General features: G+C 50.1%; 1 protein-coding gene across 1 annotated transcript in view; it reads right to left on the bottom strand.

The window, feature by feature from the left end:
• Svop (SV2 related protein) overlaps window positions 1-12,460 on the bottom strand; it is an 83,598-nt gene extending 71,138 nt beyond the window's left edge. The window contains exon 1 of the mRNA XM_078038955.1: window positions 12,078-12,460. Within this exon, the coding sequence (XP_077895081.1) occupies window positions 12,078-12,112 (35 nt within the window). The 5' untranslated portion in view covers window positions 12,113-12,460. The remainder of the gene's footprint in view (window positions 1-12,077) is intronic.
• Between the last annotated feature and the right edge of the window lie 1,849 nt (window positions 12,461-14,309).

Genomic DNA, 14,309 nt, shown 5'->3' with positions numbered 1-14,309 from the left:
CTTTGAACTTGTGATCCTCCTGCCTCAGCCTCCTGAGCCGCCGGGATGACAGGGGTGTACCACTGTGCCCCGTCTGAATCAAGGAAAATCTGACACATCCCTGAACCTTGAAGGCATTTTTCTTAGGGAAATAAGTCAGACACCAAAGGTCAAGGTCCAAATGGGATTCCTTTCACAGGAGGGACCCTAGAGCAGTCAAATTCAGAGACAGAAAGCTGAAGAGGGGTCCCCAGGCCTGGGAGATGACGAGAAATGGGGAGTCGTGCCCAACGGGAAAGATGGGAAGACTCTGGGGAGGGGTGTAGAGAGGGCGGCACAGCACTGCTGAGGGTGTTTAGACACCTCTAATGTTTAAATTTGTGAAGACGTCGATTTCATGTGTTTTTTCCATAAAGAACACACACACACACACACACACACACACACACACAAGCTGATCCAAAGGCCAATGGGGAGGAGCGCTGAGGTCTGTTATGAGATGTGCTAAACGTGGTCCTGAGACTTGGTCCTTGCTACCCAAAGACTTCACTGTGGGCTGAATCAGAGGCCCCGATACCCCTAGGAGCTTGTTAGACATGCAGTCTCAGCCCCCAACAGACCTACTGACTTGCCGTCCGTACTGTTTTTTGGAGGGCGGGGTGAACTCAGGGGCACTCCACCCCTGAGCCCCTCCCCAGCCCTATTTTGCACTTTATCTAGAGACAGGGTCTCACTGAGTTGCTTAGGGCCTCACTTTTGCTGAGGCTGGCTTTGAACTTGCAATCCTCCGGCCTCAGCCTCCTGAGCCACTGGAATGACAGGCGTGGGCCACCGCACTGGAGCTATCTGCATCTTAACTATACCCGAAGCAATTTGCAAACAGCTGAAGTCCATCCAATCCCTTCTAGAAAGATGCTTCTGAGAAGGCAAACACGGCTGTCATTTCTCTCTTTCTCCTGGGGAGGAGGACTGGATGGGATCAGGGAATCTTGAAGGAAGTGACATTTTCTGCCTTTACTTTTTGGAGCATCAGGAACATCAGCATTTTAAACTGGGGCATCCACTGCATTTATCATCAATATATGAATAACAGCAGGGTCGATGTGCAGAGCTCTCGTTCCTCCTGCGGCTCTGTGCTGAGCACGTTTACAGGGACCCCGTAACTAGGGCTGGTAGGACCCCAAGCGGGGTTTGAGCTTGAAGAACCGACCCGAGCACCGCGGGCTGCGAGCCCGCGCTGGCCGCCCTGCCACCAGCCTCCTTAAGGTCCCCTCTCCACCTTGACCTCCACCTTGACCTCTACCTTGACCTCCACGACCTCAGCAAATGTGCCTCTGAGCAGCCCGCTCGGCCCCCCGCAGGCTCTGTTCCGGCAGACCTCTCGCTGGGAGCCAGAGCGACATTGCTTATTGAGGCCTGTCTTCGACACAGCACTAAAAAGAGACCGTGACACTAAAGGACGCTCGGGCTACATCTTGAATCCGTTGGGTTCCTAAAAGTATTCATCAACGACACGGGCCTTCCCCGGGGAGAAAAGAATGGAAAATGAAAGCAGGAGGAAATGGCGGTGGCATATGTCACCTACCCGAGGGCTCCTACAACAGCCGGGCGCCCATATTTCTTGGCACTGGTGATATGTGTCACATAGAGAGCTGATAGTTTACCAAAATAGCCGGGAACATTCACTTTACATAATTTCGCTCTGTCGGGGAGAGAACTTGAAGAAAAAGCTGTCAACTTAAGAGTCTTGTTTACCCCCTCAGGATCTCAAATTAGGTCCTGTGACTCGATCGGGGTATTTAGATAAGGAAGGTTTTCTCTTCTCATTGGAGTTTCTGGACTGGATTCCTTTAGTTCATGGCTCTACTCGTTGGAAAAAGTAGCTCATCCCCAACTGTGACTGTCAGGGAGACAGATGATCGACCTAGGAAAGGAGAGAACCCAGTTCTGGCAGACAGACTAACGTGGGCTTGAATCTCCCTACGAATGCCATGTAGTTGCTGGGTGACCCCGGGTGGGTTACTCCACCTCTCTGAGTTTCCATTTTGGTGGTTTTAAGTGCGGATGGTAATTCCCACCTCCCGGGGTTGCTATGAAGAATGAAGAAGTCACTGTATGGAGTGTCGTGGAGAAACTGGCCCAGCTGTTCTGCTAAGTGTTTACTGAGGACTGACTATGTGCTGGGTGCTGGGAGGAGGCACATAGTGGGACAAAGTGGACTTGGTCCCTGCCCTTATGAAGCAGGTGCTCCGGGTGGGCAGGTGGTGGACACGCAGGGAGACAACCCAAATTTGTGCATTTGTAAATGAATGTTCCAGAACAGGAAGGAAACTGGGGGTGGTGAGGAGCAAGATAAAGGTCCACTGGAGAAGGACCCAGAGAGTCCCCGGGAAGATGGAGGTCCAGGGGACAAGGACGGTGACACCCAGAGTGGAAAGAACGGCTAGCAGAAGAGCCAGGGGGTGGACCGAGGAGCAGAGGTTGGAGAGATGCTGGACCGTGCCGCGCTCCGAGACCACGGGGAGGCTTCCTGGCATCATCCGGAGACCGAGGAGAGGGCCCTCGGCAGGTTTAAGCACCAGTGACAGAGAGGAAGGTGACCAGAGTCGGGCACACTGTCCCACAAGAGGGTGACAGAGGGTGACAGTGTTTGTTCAGCACTGTTCGGCACGGCTGGTTGGAATGATCTCAGCACGGTCGAGGCACGGGGGATGCGAAGGCTCACGGCACCTGGTTTCGGGGTGATTAGGGCAGGTGGGGTGTGACCTGGAGCTTGAGAGCTCTTCAGGTGCCCGATAAGGGAGGTGGTTGGGGACAGGGACCTCTGGGGACATGAGCTGGTGTGCATTTCAAGACACACTGGCCTATGAGCCGCTGGCCATCTCTAAGAATCAACTGACCCTGGCAGGAGCTTTGGGGCTTCTCTGGCATCGGACACCTACTGGTGGGTGAGGTCAGAGGCCTGGCGCGTGGAGCAGCAGACCCTGCCAAGGTCACTCACTCGTGGACGTGGGAGGCTCCTGGCCCACAAGTCCACAGGCGCGGGTCTGCGTGGTTCACGGGGGTCCTCTCAGGGGCTGGACCTCTGTCTTCATTACCTGAGGTTCTGGACCATGAAAGAAGGGGCTTGTTCCACGTGGACCCCCAAGAACAGAGCTTGAATTTGTGGGCAGAGGAGAGAAGGAAGCAGATCTCAATTCAAGGACGGACGGAGCCTTCCCAGACCCAAAGTCCAGGGATGAAAAGGGCGACGTGAGGAGGCAGGGGACTCCCCTTCTTGAGAGCCATCCTCGTGAGACCAGGAGCCACCCAGTGTCACCTGGATGCCTGGCTTCAGCCTGCCCAGCCCGAGCCTGGGGACTGGGAGCCACCTTCAGAGCCCCCGAGAGGTGCCATCGAGTCCTTTGGTTTGCAGATAAATAACCGGGTTGTCTCGATGATCCCGGGTCCCTAGAGAGTCCTTTGGTTTGCAGATAAATAACCGGGTTGTCTCGATGATCCCGGGTCCTTAGGACCTGGCCCAGGAGCTGGAACACCTGTGGTCTCAGCCAATCAGCCGGGGCCTCTCTGGTGGCAAGGACAGCCCCAGGGAGGGGTACCAGGTGGCTTCCTGGGCCACGCTCCAGGCTTGGTGCCTTCACATCTCTGCCGTGTTGGGCTCCGGAATCTGAGTTTTCATAAGACGGTGACAAGTGGCCACGGAACTTTGAAAGTCGCCGCTTGTTACCCTCCCGCTCTGAACGGGGGAGATGGACTAGAGGGGTCGGATGTCACGTCCTTTAAGGTCCCTTCTGCTCCTGAGTGCCCAGAAGTCTGTGATTCACGGCGATTCTCGCTCTCTGTGGATTTGTATTTTCCCGCCTCCGGCATCGACCTCAAAAGCAATGGCCTCATTATCCAGATAATGGCCCACGAGCCGACGGGAGGTCCTGATCCCGTTCACAGAGCCCTGAGCCTGTGCGGGAGGGAGCTCTGCTGAGCAGGACAGCAGCATCAACTGAAGGAAAGTGTTCGCCTGACAAGGGGGGTCCCACTGCCACCCCACCTCACAGATGACGGCACTGAGGCCCGGAGTAGACAAGTAACTCGCTTCCCGCCTCGCTCCTGGGACTTGGTCTTTTGCTAAGGGAGCAGCCATGGATCGTGGAAGAAGCACGTGTTGCCAAGGAAACGGTGGCCGTGACCCTGAATGCAAGCAGGTGCCCATTGCAGGGTTTACACCCTCAGTCTTTTAGAGCTGAAAGTGCCCTTCCAGGTGACCCCGCCAAGCTGAATGCACTGCCCAAGATCTCGGGCAGTGACTTACATGCAGATTGTACCTCCGCCTGTGCTGGGGCGGACCCCAGGGCCTTGGTATGCTCCACGGTGCTCCCCACCGAGCCATCCCCTCAACCCTGACCTCTGGAGTTCCTGTGGACAGCCCAGAGAAGACCCCATGGCTGGAGCTTGAAAGCCACTGTCAAGGTCAACGGGCCCGGAACAACCCTCCCTAAGACCTAAGGGGTCTCTTTGCAGAACGGACTTTCTTTGGCCTCAGAACTGTATCCCCCGGTGTGAAGCTGGCCGGCATGAAATGCGAATGTGTTTGGAATGAAGGGGTGAGTCTCAGGGGAATGGCAGCCAACAGGAAGTCTCCTGGGTACCTTAGCCACCCACCCTAGACCTGTGCCTCTGCAGCAGTCTCCTCAGTTAGAAGAAACAGAACCTGAGTCTAACTCTTCGAGAACTCAAACACAATCCTTTCCCTGGTTCACCTGGACCCAAAGAGTTTCCCTGGGACAATTTCAGAAATAATAATCATGTAATTAATGATGTCTTATTCACAATTGCAAAAACATGGGATCAACCCATGTGTCCAACAGTAGATGAATGGATAAGGAAACTGTGGTATCTATATGCCATGGAATATTATGCAGTCATAAAAAGGAAGGAAATGTCATCATTTGCTGCAATATGGACAAACTTGGAGGACTTTGTGTTAAATGGAATAAGCCAAACACTGAGAGACAAATATAGCATGCTCTTAAAAGACAAAATCTAAGAGAATTGAACTCATAGAAGGAGAATATTGGCTTTCAGGGGCTTAGTGGGTGGGGGATTTTAGAGATGTTACATAAAGGGAACAAAATTTCAGTTATTCAAAAGATATAAATTCAAGAGCTCTGTTGTACAACACGGTGACTACAGTCAATGACAATAATCCGTAGACCTGAAAATTGCTAAGACAGTGCATTTTAAGTATTCTCAGTTCCCCAAAATAAGCACATGAGGTAAGACTCATATTAATTAGCTTGACTTAGCCATTTGGCAATATATTACATATTCCAAAACAACATGTTGTACATCATATATGATTTTGTCAATCAAAAATATTAAGAGTCACGTAATCAGTAAGTCAAATTGCCATTCTCCCAACCTCCCTCACTTTTTTGGGGGGTATCAGGAATTAAACCCAGGGGTACTCGACCACTGAGCCCCATCCCCAGCCCTTTTTATATTTTATTTAGAGACAGGGTCTCACTAAGTCGCTTAGGGTCTTGTTAAGTTGCTGAGGCTGGCTTTGAACTCTCGATCCTCCTGCCTCAGCCTCCAGAGCTGCTGGGATGACAGGCCTGCACCATCAAGCCAGGCCATCTTAATCATTCTTGAGCATACAGTTCTGTGGCATTGAGTATATTCACATTACTCACATTATTACACAACTACCACCACCGTCCATCTCCAGAACTCACTGCATCTCACAAAACCTAAACTCCATACCTACTCAGGATTAACTCCCCATCCTCTCTTCCCCTCACCAGACCCTGGAAGCCACCTTCTATTTTCTCTATCTAGGAATGGCTCTCGGTACCTTGTATAGTATTTGTCCTTTTGTGACTGGCTTATTTCACTTAGTGCAATGTATTCAAGCTTCGTCCAGGCTATAGCATGTGCCAGAATTTCCTTCTTTTTAAAGGCTGCATAACATTCCATCGAATGGATATGCCACACTTTGCTCACCTATTTATCTGTGGATGGACAGAAGCTGTCTCACGTTTTGGCTATTGTAAACAACACTGTGAACATGGGTGTGGGAATAGCTCCTACTACCCCAATTTCGGTCCTTTGGGGTATACAGTTGTCCCTCATTATCTGCAGGGTCCAGGACCCTCCATGGACATCCAAATCAGTGGATGCTCAATTCCTTCATTTGAAGTGGTGTCACATTTGCATAGACTACACGATCCCCCGACACCCTTCCAGCCCCTCTGGACTACTTACAGTGTCTAGGACAAAGTAAACGCTAGGTAAACGTTGCTATGCTGTGTTTTATGGCGTGATAACAAGAAAAAGAGTCCCTAAGTGTTCAGTACAGACACGATTTTTTTCCAACCGTTTTTGGTCCATGGTTGGTTGAACCCACGGATGTGGAACCCATGGATATGGAAGGCTGATTGTAGACCCAAAAATGGTGTGGCGGGATCCTACGGAATTCTATTTTTAATTTTTCCCCAGCATCTGGGATTAAACCCAGGGGCCCCTTACCACTAAGTCGCATGCCCCGCTCTTTTTATTTCTTTAAATTTTGAGACAAGGTCTTGCTAAGTTGCCGAGGCTGGCCTCACACTTGCAATCCTCCTGCCTCTGCCTCCCGAGTAGCTGGGATGACGGTGTGTGCCACCCGCCTGGCTTGTTTCTAGTTTTCTGAGGAGCCTTCATACAGTTTCCCACAGCAGCCATACCAGATACTGTCTGCGTCCAGCAACAGTGAGCGAGAGCTCCATTTCTCCACATGCTTTCCCCACCCCGACCCCGCTATTTCCTGGTTGGGGCTGGTCTGAGTCTGGGGTTTTAGTGTGAGACAGGGTCGACAGGGTAGGCTCCTGGGGGAAGGTGGCATCTGAGACCCAGGGAAGGAGGAGCAGAGCTCTCTGGGCAGGCGAAGGGTGCTGCTGAGGCAGGAGCCTACCTGTTCTCTTTTGGGAACAGCAAGGAGGCCAGATTGGGAGGCCTCGTGGGAGGGAGTGTGGGAGGAAGGGGGGAAGATGGGAGCCATGGGAGGGTTTGGAGCAGGGAGGGCCATGCTGCTCCAGCCGCTGTTGACAGTGGGCTGTGGGGCCAGGGATGTAACAGGGAGACCACGGCGGTCAGTCCTGGTGAGAGAGCATGAGGACTCGATCCAGGAGATCACGGTCGAGGCAGAGAGAGGATCGGAGTACCAGGTGACGCTGGCAGGCGGGACCAACGGGCGAGGGGGAGAGAGGGGTCTAAGTGGACCAAATGGGCAGGATGGTGTGACCATCAGGTACAATTGGGAGTTGCTGAAAGAGGAGAGGGGAGGAGAGGTCAAGAGTTCAAGTTCAAACGTGCATCTTTGCGTCACATCCAACATGGTTCTGCAAGGGAATCCAGAGCGTCAGGGGCCCGACTGCCCAACCAAGCCGAGGACAACGATCAGAGGAACAAACTGAGGGTGGACCAGCACCTCCCCTGAGCCCTGACCTTGAGCCAGGCCCTTTTGCTGACAGCTTCTCAGCAGTTATCTCCCTGGGCCTCACGACAGGGAGACCAGGAGCGGGCAGCAGATAGCTGGAGCTCCTGTCTTCACAGACGAACACCAGCCTTGGGCAGAGGAATCACTCTCCCAAGGCCACCAAGAAGGCCCTGGAGGAGCTGGGCTCTAACCCGATCCCATGTTTTACTTGTGTTACTGGTTAAGTCCAGCAGAAGTCAGGGGGAAGAAGGTTCATTGAGATCCAGCACTTGAGCTCCATCTCGAAAGAGGATTTGTAGGAAAGGAGAGGGAGGATGAGGTCCCTGCCGTCCTCTGCAGCTGTCCCTTGAGTCACTGCTTCATTAGGCTCCACTGGCCGATCCTGAGACACACCCAGTGCTGTTCCTCTTGAGGGCTTTCACCCATATTTCCCCTCCAAGGGAAATATTCATACTTTTTTGGGGGTACTGGGGATTGAACCAAGGGGGCACTTTGCCACTGAGCTACATCCTCAGTCCTTTTATTTTTTATTTTTAAAATTTTTGAGACAGGGCCTCTATAGGTTGCCCAGGGAGACCGTGAACGTGCGATCCTCCTGCCTCGGCCTCCCGTGTCACTGGGATTCTGGGCATGTGCACCGCTGTGCCCGGCTCATCCTATCTCATTTCCTAGATGACTCCTACGTATCTCTGGGGGCTCAACTCAGATGTCACTTCCTCCATGAGGCCTTCCCTGATCCTCCAGAACAAGCCTCCTTACACTGCACAGTGAGAGCTCTTCAGACAATTCTCATCACTATTTGTGCCACGAGGTGTTCAGTGTCCACCTGGTTCACCAGAGCAGTGCTGGTCAACAGAATTTGGGAAATTGCTGCAACTATAGGAATATTCTAGACTTAGGCTGCTCAAAACAGTAGCGACTAGTCACTTGTAGCCATTAAGCTTGTGAAATGACAGCCAGGTATGGTGGTGCACAGCTGGGGGTGCTGAGCCAGGATCACAAGTTCAAAGCCAGTCTCAGCAACTTAGTGAGCCCCTAAGCAACTTAGCAAGCCCTGTTTCTAAAAAAAAAAAAAAAAAAAAAATTTAAAAGGGCTGGGGATGTGGCTCAGTGATTGAAGGCCCCTGGGTTCAATTCCTGATATCAAAAGGCAAAAAAAATAAAAGCATGTGAAATGATTGAGGGACTGATTTTACATAGTATATTATGCTATTAAATATTTCACATGAATTACTAATTGAAACTAATTTAGGCTTCAACTTGAATAACCACAGTTAGCTGGCAGCTACCATATCAGACACTGCAGCTCTAGACTGTGATATCCTTAAGGACAAGGACCATTCTTTTTTTTTTTTTTTTTTGGTACCAGGGATTGAACTCAGGAGCACTGGACCACTGAGCCCCATCCCCAGCCCTATTTTTTGTTTTATTTAGAGACAGGGTCTCACTGAGTTGCTTGGCACCTCACTTTTGCTGAGGCTGGCTCTGAACTCACGATCCTCCTGTCTCAGCCTCCCAAGCCACTGGGATGACAGGCATGCGCCACCACACCCAGCCCATTCTGCCTTATTTAGCTGTAGAATCCTTTGCACTGAGGATGGTACCCAAGGAATCCATCCATCCATTCATCCAACTATTCACCCATCCATGCATGGATGTGGTCTGAAAAACTTGTTTTCAAGAGACCATTCTAGAAAAGAGGGACCTAAAAAGAAGTCTGACTTACACAAGGGCACATAATAAGGCAGAAGTGGATATAAAAAAAAACTCTCAGCTGCCTGGATCTTCTGTACATGATCCTGTCCCCGAGTGAATAGCAGGTGGAAGACAAGGGTTATTTGCAGTCTCAAATGAACCACTCCAGAGCCATGTGAAGGTGCCCCCAAATGCAAGGAAGGACTGTTTTCTTAGGCACCTTATCCCCTTTCCCCCCTTCCCATAACCCATAAACTACTTAGTGGCTTATAATCTATTAACACTTGGCCTCCCACAGGACGGAGTCTGTTCCAAAGTCCACTCCTGCCAACCCTCTCTGAGGCACTTGGAATTTTTTTTTTTTAACCATATTGCTCTCAGGAAATCTGTTGCCTGCAATCTGTGCATAATATATGTAGGGTGTGGTTTAAAAACATCTAAGTCGTGATTTGTAACCCACTCAGATTCGCACAGCTGTTTCTTTAGCTTACTCTTTTTTTATATATATAAATTGAGGTCAACACATTTCAGGGCTAATTTTGACTTCATTCAAATGTAGTTTGGGGTTTTCAAAGTACAATTTGGGGAGTCCAGCATTAGTGAACCTAGAGATTTTATTTTTTATCAATGATTTTTCAGATGTATTAATAGCAATAGCTGGTAAAGTGTTGGGTGCTTTGTATCAGCCAAGCATTGAGCGTTCTGTATCTTATTTGATCTTTATAATAATTCTAGGATTCAAGAATTATTATTATTGATATATATTTTTTTGGGGGTGCTGGGGATTGAACCCAAGACTTGTGCATACGAAGCATGAACTCTATCACTGAGCTACACTCCCTACCCCAAGATACTGATTTTTATACCCAGAGAAACTGAGTATCAGAAAGGCTAACCCACTCCACTAGAGTAACCCAGATGGGAAGTGTCAGGGTCAGGAGTTGAACCCAAGTCTGTCTGCTCAGAGCCCATGTTCCCTCGCAGTATACCATTTGACCTCTCTAATAGACATTATGTCTATCAAACATCAGAAAGGGGAGGGGGAACGTGGAGGGGGGAAGATGGTAGAAATGAGATGCACATTATTACCCCTACGTATGGGTATGACTTCATGAATGGTGTGACTCTACATCATGCACAACCAGAGAAATGAAAAGTTGTGCTCCATTTGAGTTTTTTTAAAAAATAAAATCATTTTTAAACAATTCAGAAAGAATAATCAAGAGACAACTCTGGGGATAGAACTGGGGTTTGGGAAGAGGGAGAATCACTTTTCATTCTAGTGTTTCTCTCTGAGCTTTACTATATTTATATATGTTATATAATCTATGCATATTTAAAACCAAATTAATTTTTTATTTTCAATAAGTAAAAAGCCTCTTCCTATTTTTACTCTGTGTGTGTGTGTGTGCGTGTGTGTGTTGCTGGGGATCAAATGCAGGGCCTTGTGCCTCCCCAGCAAGTGTTGCTCCATGAGCTCCACCCCCACACCTATTTTTACTCCTTTTAAATTGAGCATAGAATTGTTATGATGATATCTCTATATTAGTAGATTAAATATACATACATCTTCTGCAAAGTTCACATGGTCTGGACATCGTTTGAAAACATATCCCATTAAATCTGGAGTTCCAATATATATTCTTATTCCAAATACCATGATTTTTCTTTCCATTTTTTGAACCATCTTTTACTTTAGGATAATAGTTTGGTTTTTGACCACACTGTTTATTTCCTATGAAAGTGGCATGTTTTCCTTGATCCATTTGCCCTCAGACATTTTCATTTTTATATAGTCACATATCTGGACCTTATAACTAGGCATCCTTTAGCATTTATGAAATAAGGCTATAGATTCATAAGTCATGAGATTTGTGGACCAATTAATAAGCTCAAAATTTAAATTAATAAAGATTTTACATGAAAATTAATTTTACACTGATTAAGAAGGAAACATTACAACCCCTTTCAGTACTCGGAGCCTCAGAGAGCTGTATCAGCCACACTAAAAGTCACTTGGGAGAATTCCTGGGGAGCTCGGAGGAGAATGCACACCATTTTTTAAAGAAAATACACTCATGCTAACCATCACGTAACCTTTCCATGCTTTTACCATCCAAACGGCCAGTGATTCTAAAAATCAAAACCAAACCCTCAGAAATGTTCTTTTTAAGGACCTCTCTCCTACTCTCGGAATTTGCTTAAAACGCCTCACCCGCTGCAGCAGGAAAAATCCCTAAGCCCCTCTGCAAGGCCCTAGCCTTCCCATTGCTTGGTGCACGGTCCCCCAAGATCCCTGGAGCAAATGTGGCATCCCTGAAAAATTCTCTTCCTCAAAAAGAATGCCTGCCGGATGTCTCCGGGGTGAGTCCCACTCTAGCTGTGACAGGTCTCTCATTCAGAAGGCGGCAGAGGCTTGGGCGGCCGTGCCCACAGCCCTCTCCATTCACACACCCCCAGGAACCACAGGACTCTGCCCAGAGCCTCTCCTCTGGGAAGGAGCCCTGGCTTCTCAAAAACCAGCCTGCGACCTCCTCTCCCGGCTTCCCACGACACCTTGCAGGAACCGCGGGGACCTCGCGGCGCCGCAGGGCTGGGGAGGACCGCTGTCACCGCACGGACCCATCCGTGCAGCCCCCATTCCCCCGCAGCAGCGGCGACAGCAGAGACCTCAGCGTCCCTGGAGCATCCGGAGCGAGTCAAGGAGAAAACCTGAGCCCACGGCTGGCTCTGGGCAGCGGCTGCCAGCGCAGGAAACGGACTGAGTCAGGGACAGCGCGCGGGGCTGCGGGGAAGGAAAATGGCTCGTCTCCTCGGGCCTCTGCGCTCCGCCGAGCGCGCTCCCCCTCCACCCTGGAGCCCCGCGGACAGGTCCCCGCCGCAGGTTTCGCGGTGACCCCGCCTGCCCGCGCCCGGGCCCGGCACTCACGGCAGCTGCCTGAGCTGGAACAGGTCCTCCTCCATGTCCGCGCTGCGCCAGGACCAGCCCTTCTCATGGCCCTTACATGGTCGTGGCGACGGCGAGCGCGCGGGTGTCGGCGCCGGGAGGCTTCCTCCCTCTCCCTCGGGCAGCAGCTGCTCCGGAGAGGGAGCCGCCGGGGACCGGCCCACGAGACAAAGCCACCCCCGCCGCCGCCACCGCCACCGGGAGACCGCGGCCGGGTGGGCGGAGAGGCGCGGGCGGAGGGCGGGGCCAGCGGCGAGGGCGGGGGCGGGGAGCGCGCGGAGGCGCAGCCTGCGGTGGGGCGGCGCGGGACCCCTGGGCTCCCGGCCCCCGACCAGGGCGCACCGCCTCTCCACGCCTTTATTTGCAGGGATGCACTGATGCGGTCACGATGGCATGCATTCTCGAAGCCTGGGCTGCGATAATAAATGCAGGGTAGGATTTCTTTTTTAAACGTATCTACTCATTTAAGCACTGTTTTATGGAGCACCTGCTGTATGCCAGGCATGGCGATAGGCACGTAGTGTGTGATGGAACAAATTGGATAGATCCTTGTCAGCGCGGAGCTGAAGGTCTAGTGAATGCATCTAGGAGGAATGTGTGTTTAGCCTGCCAAAGGCCACGCACGCTTTCATTCCACAAGCTTTTGGGGCGTTCCTTCAGCCTTGGCTCTGCGGAGTCCCTGCCCTCAAGGTTCTTTTAGTTGAGTTCAAAGTTCCTCCTCCCACTAGAATTCCTGCCTCCCCTTATAACTCAAGCTCCATGAACTTTCAAGGATGCGTCTTAAGCACCTAGAACAGTGCCTGGCTCACAGAAGGTGCTGGATAAACAAGTGTGGAGTGAATGGTTCTCAGTTCAGGTTACACAGAAAAAACTTATGGCTTCATCCCAAACCGGATGGACCCAACTCTCTGGAGGCGGGGCCAGAGCCTGGGTATTTTTTTTTTAAAGCTCACCAACAGCCCAGAGGGAAAACCTCTGGTCTAATGTGAATAAATGAAGAGAAAAGAAATTACACAATAGGGAAGGACAAATGACCTGTGATGGTCACTATCAGGATGTATGAGATGGAAGAAGGAATGGGAGCACGCAGGGCAGCAAAGAAAGAGGAAAACTTTTTTTTTTCCCCTTCAGGGTTGACAAATTGGGATGAGAGGGTGTCTCAGGAAACCAATCCAAGAACTAGAAACAGCTTCACACTAAATGCATGTCAGAATTTCACACTGAGTCCAAAAAACAAAACCAAAAATGACAAACAAAACAAAACAACAAGTACCTTGAAAATCCAGGGTGGGGTGCATTGCAGACACACGGGGACGTGTCCCACCTACATTGTTCACATTGATCTTAGCAACAGTCCTCTGGAACAGGATTGCAGTTTTACAGATGAATATACAATTCTTACAGAGGGAAAATCCCTCTAAAAGCCACCCAGACAGATAAGGATTGATCTGAAATCAAAACCCAATCTGTCTCCAGAAACTGCACCCTTCAGTGGTAGGCTTTCAGAGATTCTCCAGAGAGATCATCCTTCATGGATACAGTAGGAGAAATTTGAGTTGATGAAACATTGGATAGCTTGAAATAAGCTGAATGTTGAGGAAACCAATTACGAAACATCTATTATTATTCATCCAGCAAATATTTTTTTAAGAGAGAGAGAGAGAATTTTAATATTTACTTTTTAGTTATCAGCGGACACTATCACTGTTTGTATGTGGTGCTGAGGATCGAACATGGGCCGCACACATGCCAGGGGAGCGCGCTACCGCTTGAGCCACATCCCCAGCCCATCCAGCAAATATTGATTGAGAAACATCTAGGTGTCTGACACAGTGACGGTTTGTAGCAACTTATCATGGCTACTTCTGACCTCATATTTGGGTGCCAGTCACAGTTTGCCCCACTCCTACTCATTTCTAAAGGAATCAGCCCCTCCTTGACTGAGAACTGCACCTGCTGTCCCATGACTCTCAGCCAAGGTGACTGGCTCAGAAGGGGGATGCTGACCCAAATACATCCAACCCAGACAATTGGCAATACCATTTTTGCATAGCTGGGAAAAGTGAGCCATCTGGTACCTTTTTCTTTTTCTTTTCTTTTTTTTTTCATCTACCTTTGTCTTTTTGTTGTGGCATCTTCCTATGCTACCCGAGCTGTTCTTGAACTTGTGGGCTTAAATGATCCTCCTGCCCCAATCTCCTGAGTGCTGGGAAT

The sequence above is a fragment of the Ictidomys tridecemlineatus genome, chromosome 2, assembly GCF_052094955.1.
Source record: "Ictidomys tridecemlineatus isolate mIctTri1 chromosome 2, mIctTri1.hap1, whole genome shotgun sequence".
Lineage (NCBI taxonomy): Eukaryota > Metazoa > Chordata > Mammalia > Rodentia > Sciuridae > Ictidomys > Ictidomys tridecemlineatus.
This window is presented reverse-complemented; position numbering and strand designations above follow the sequence as displayed.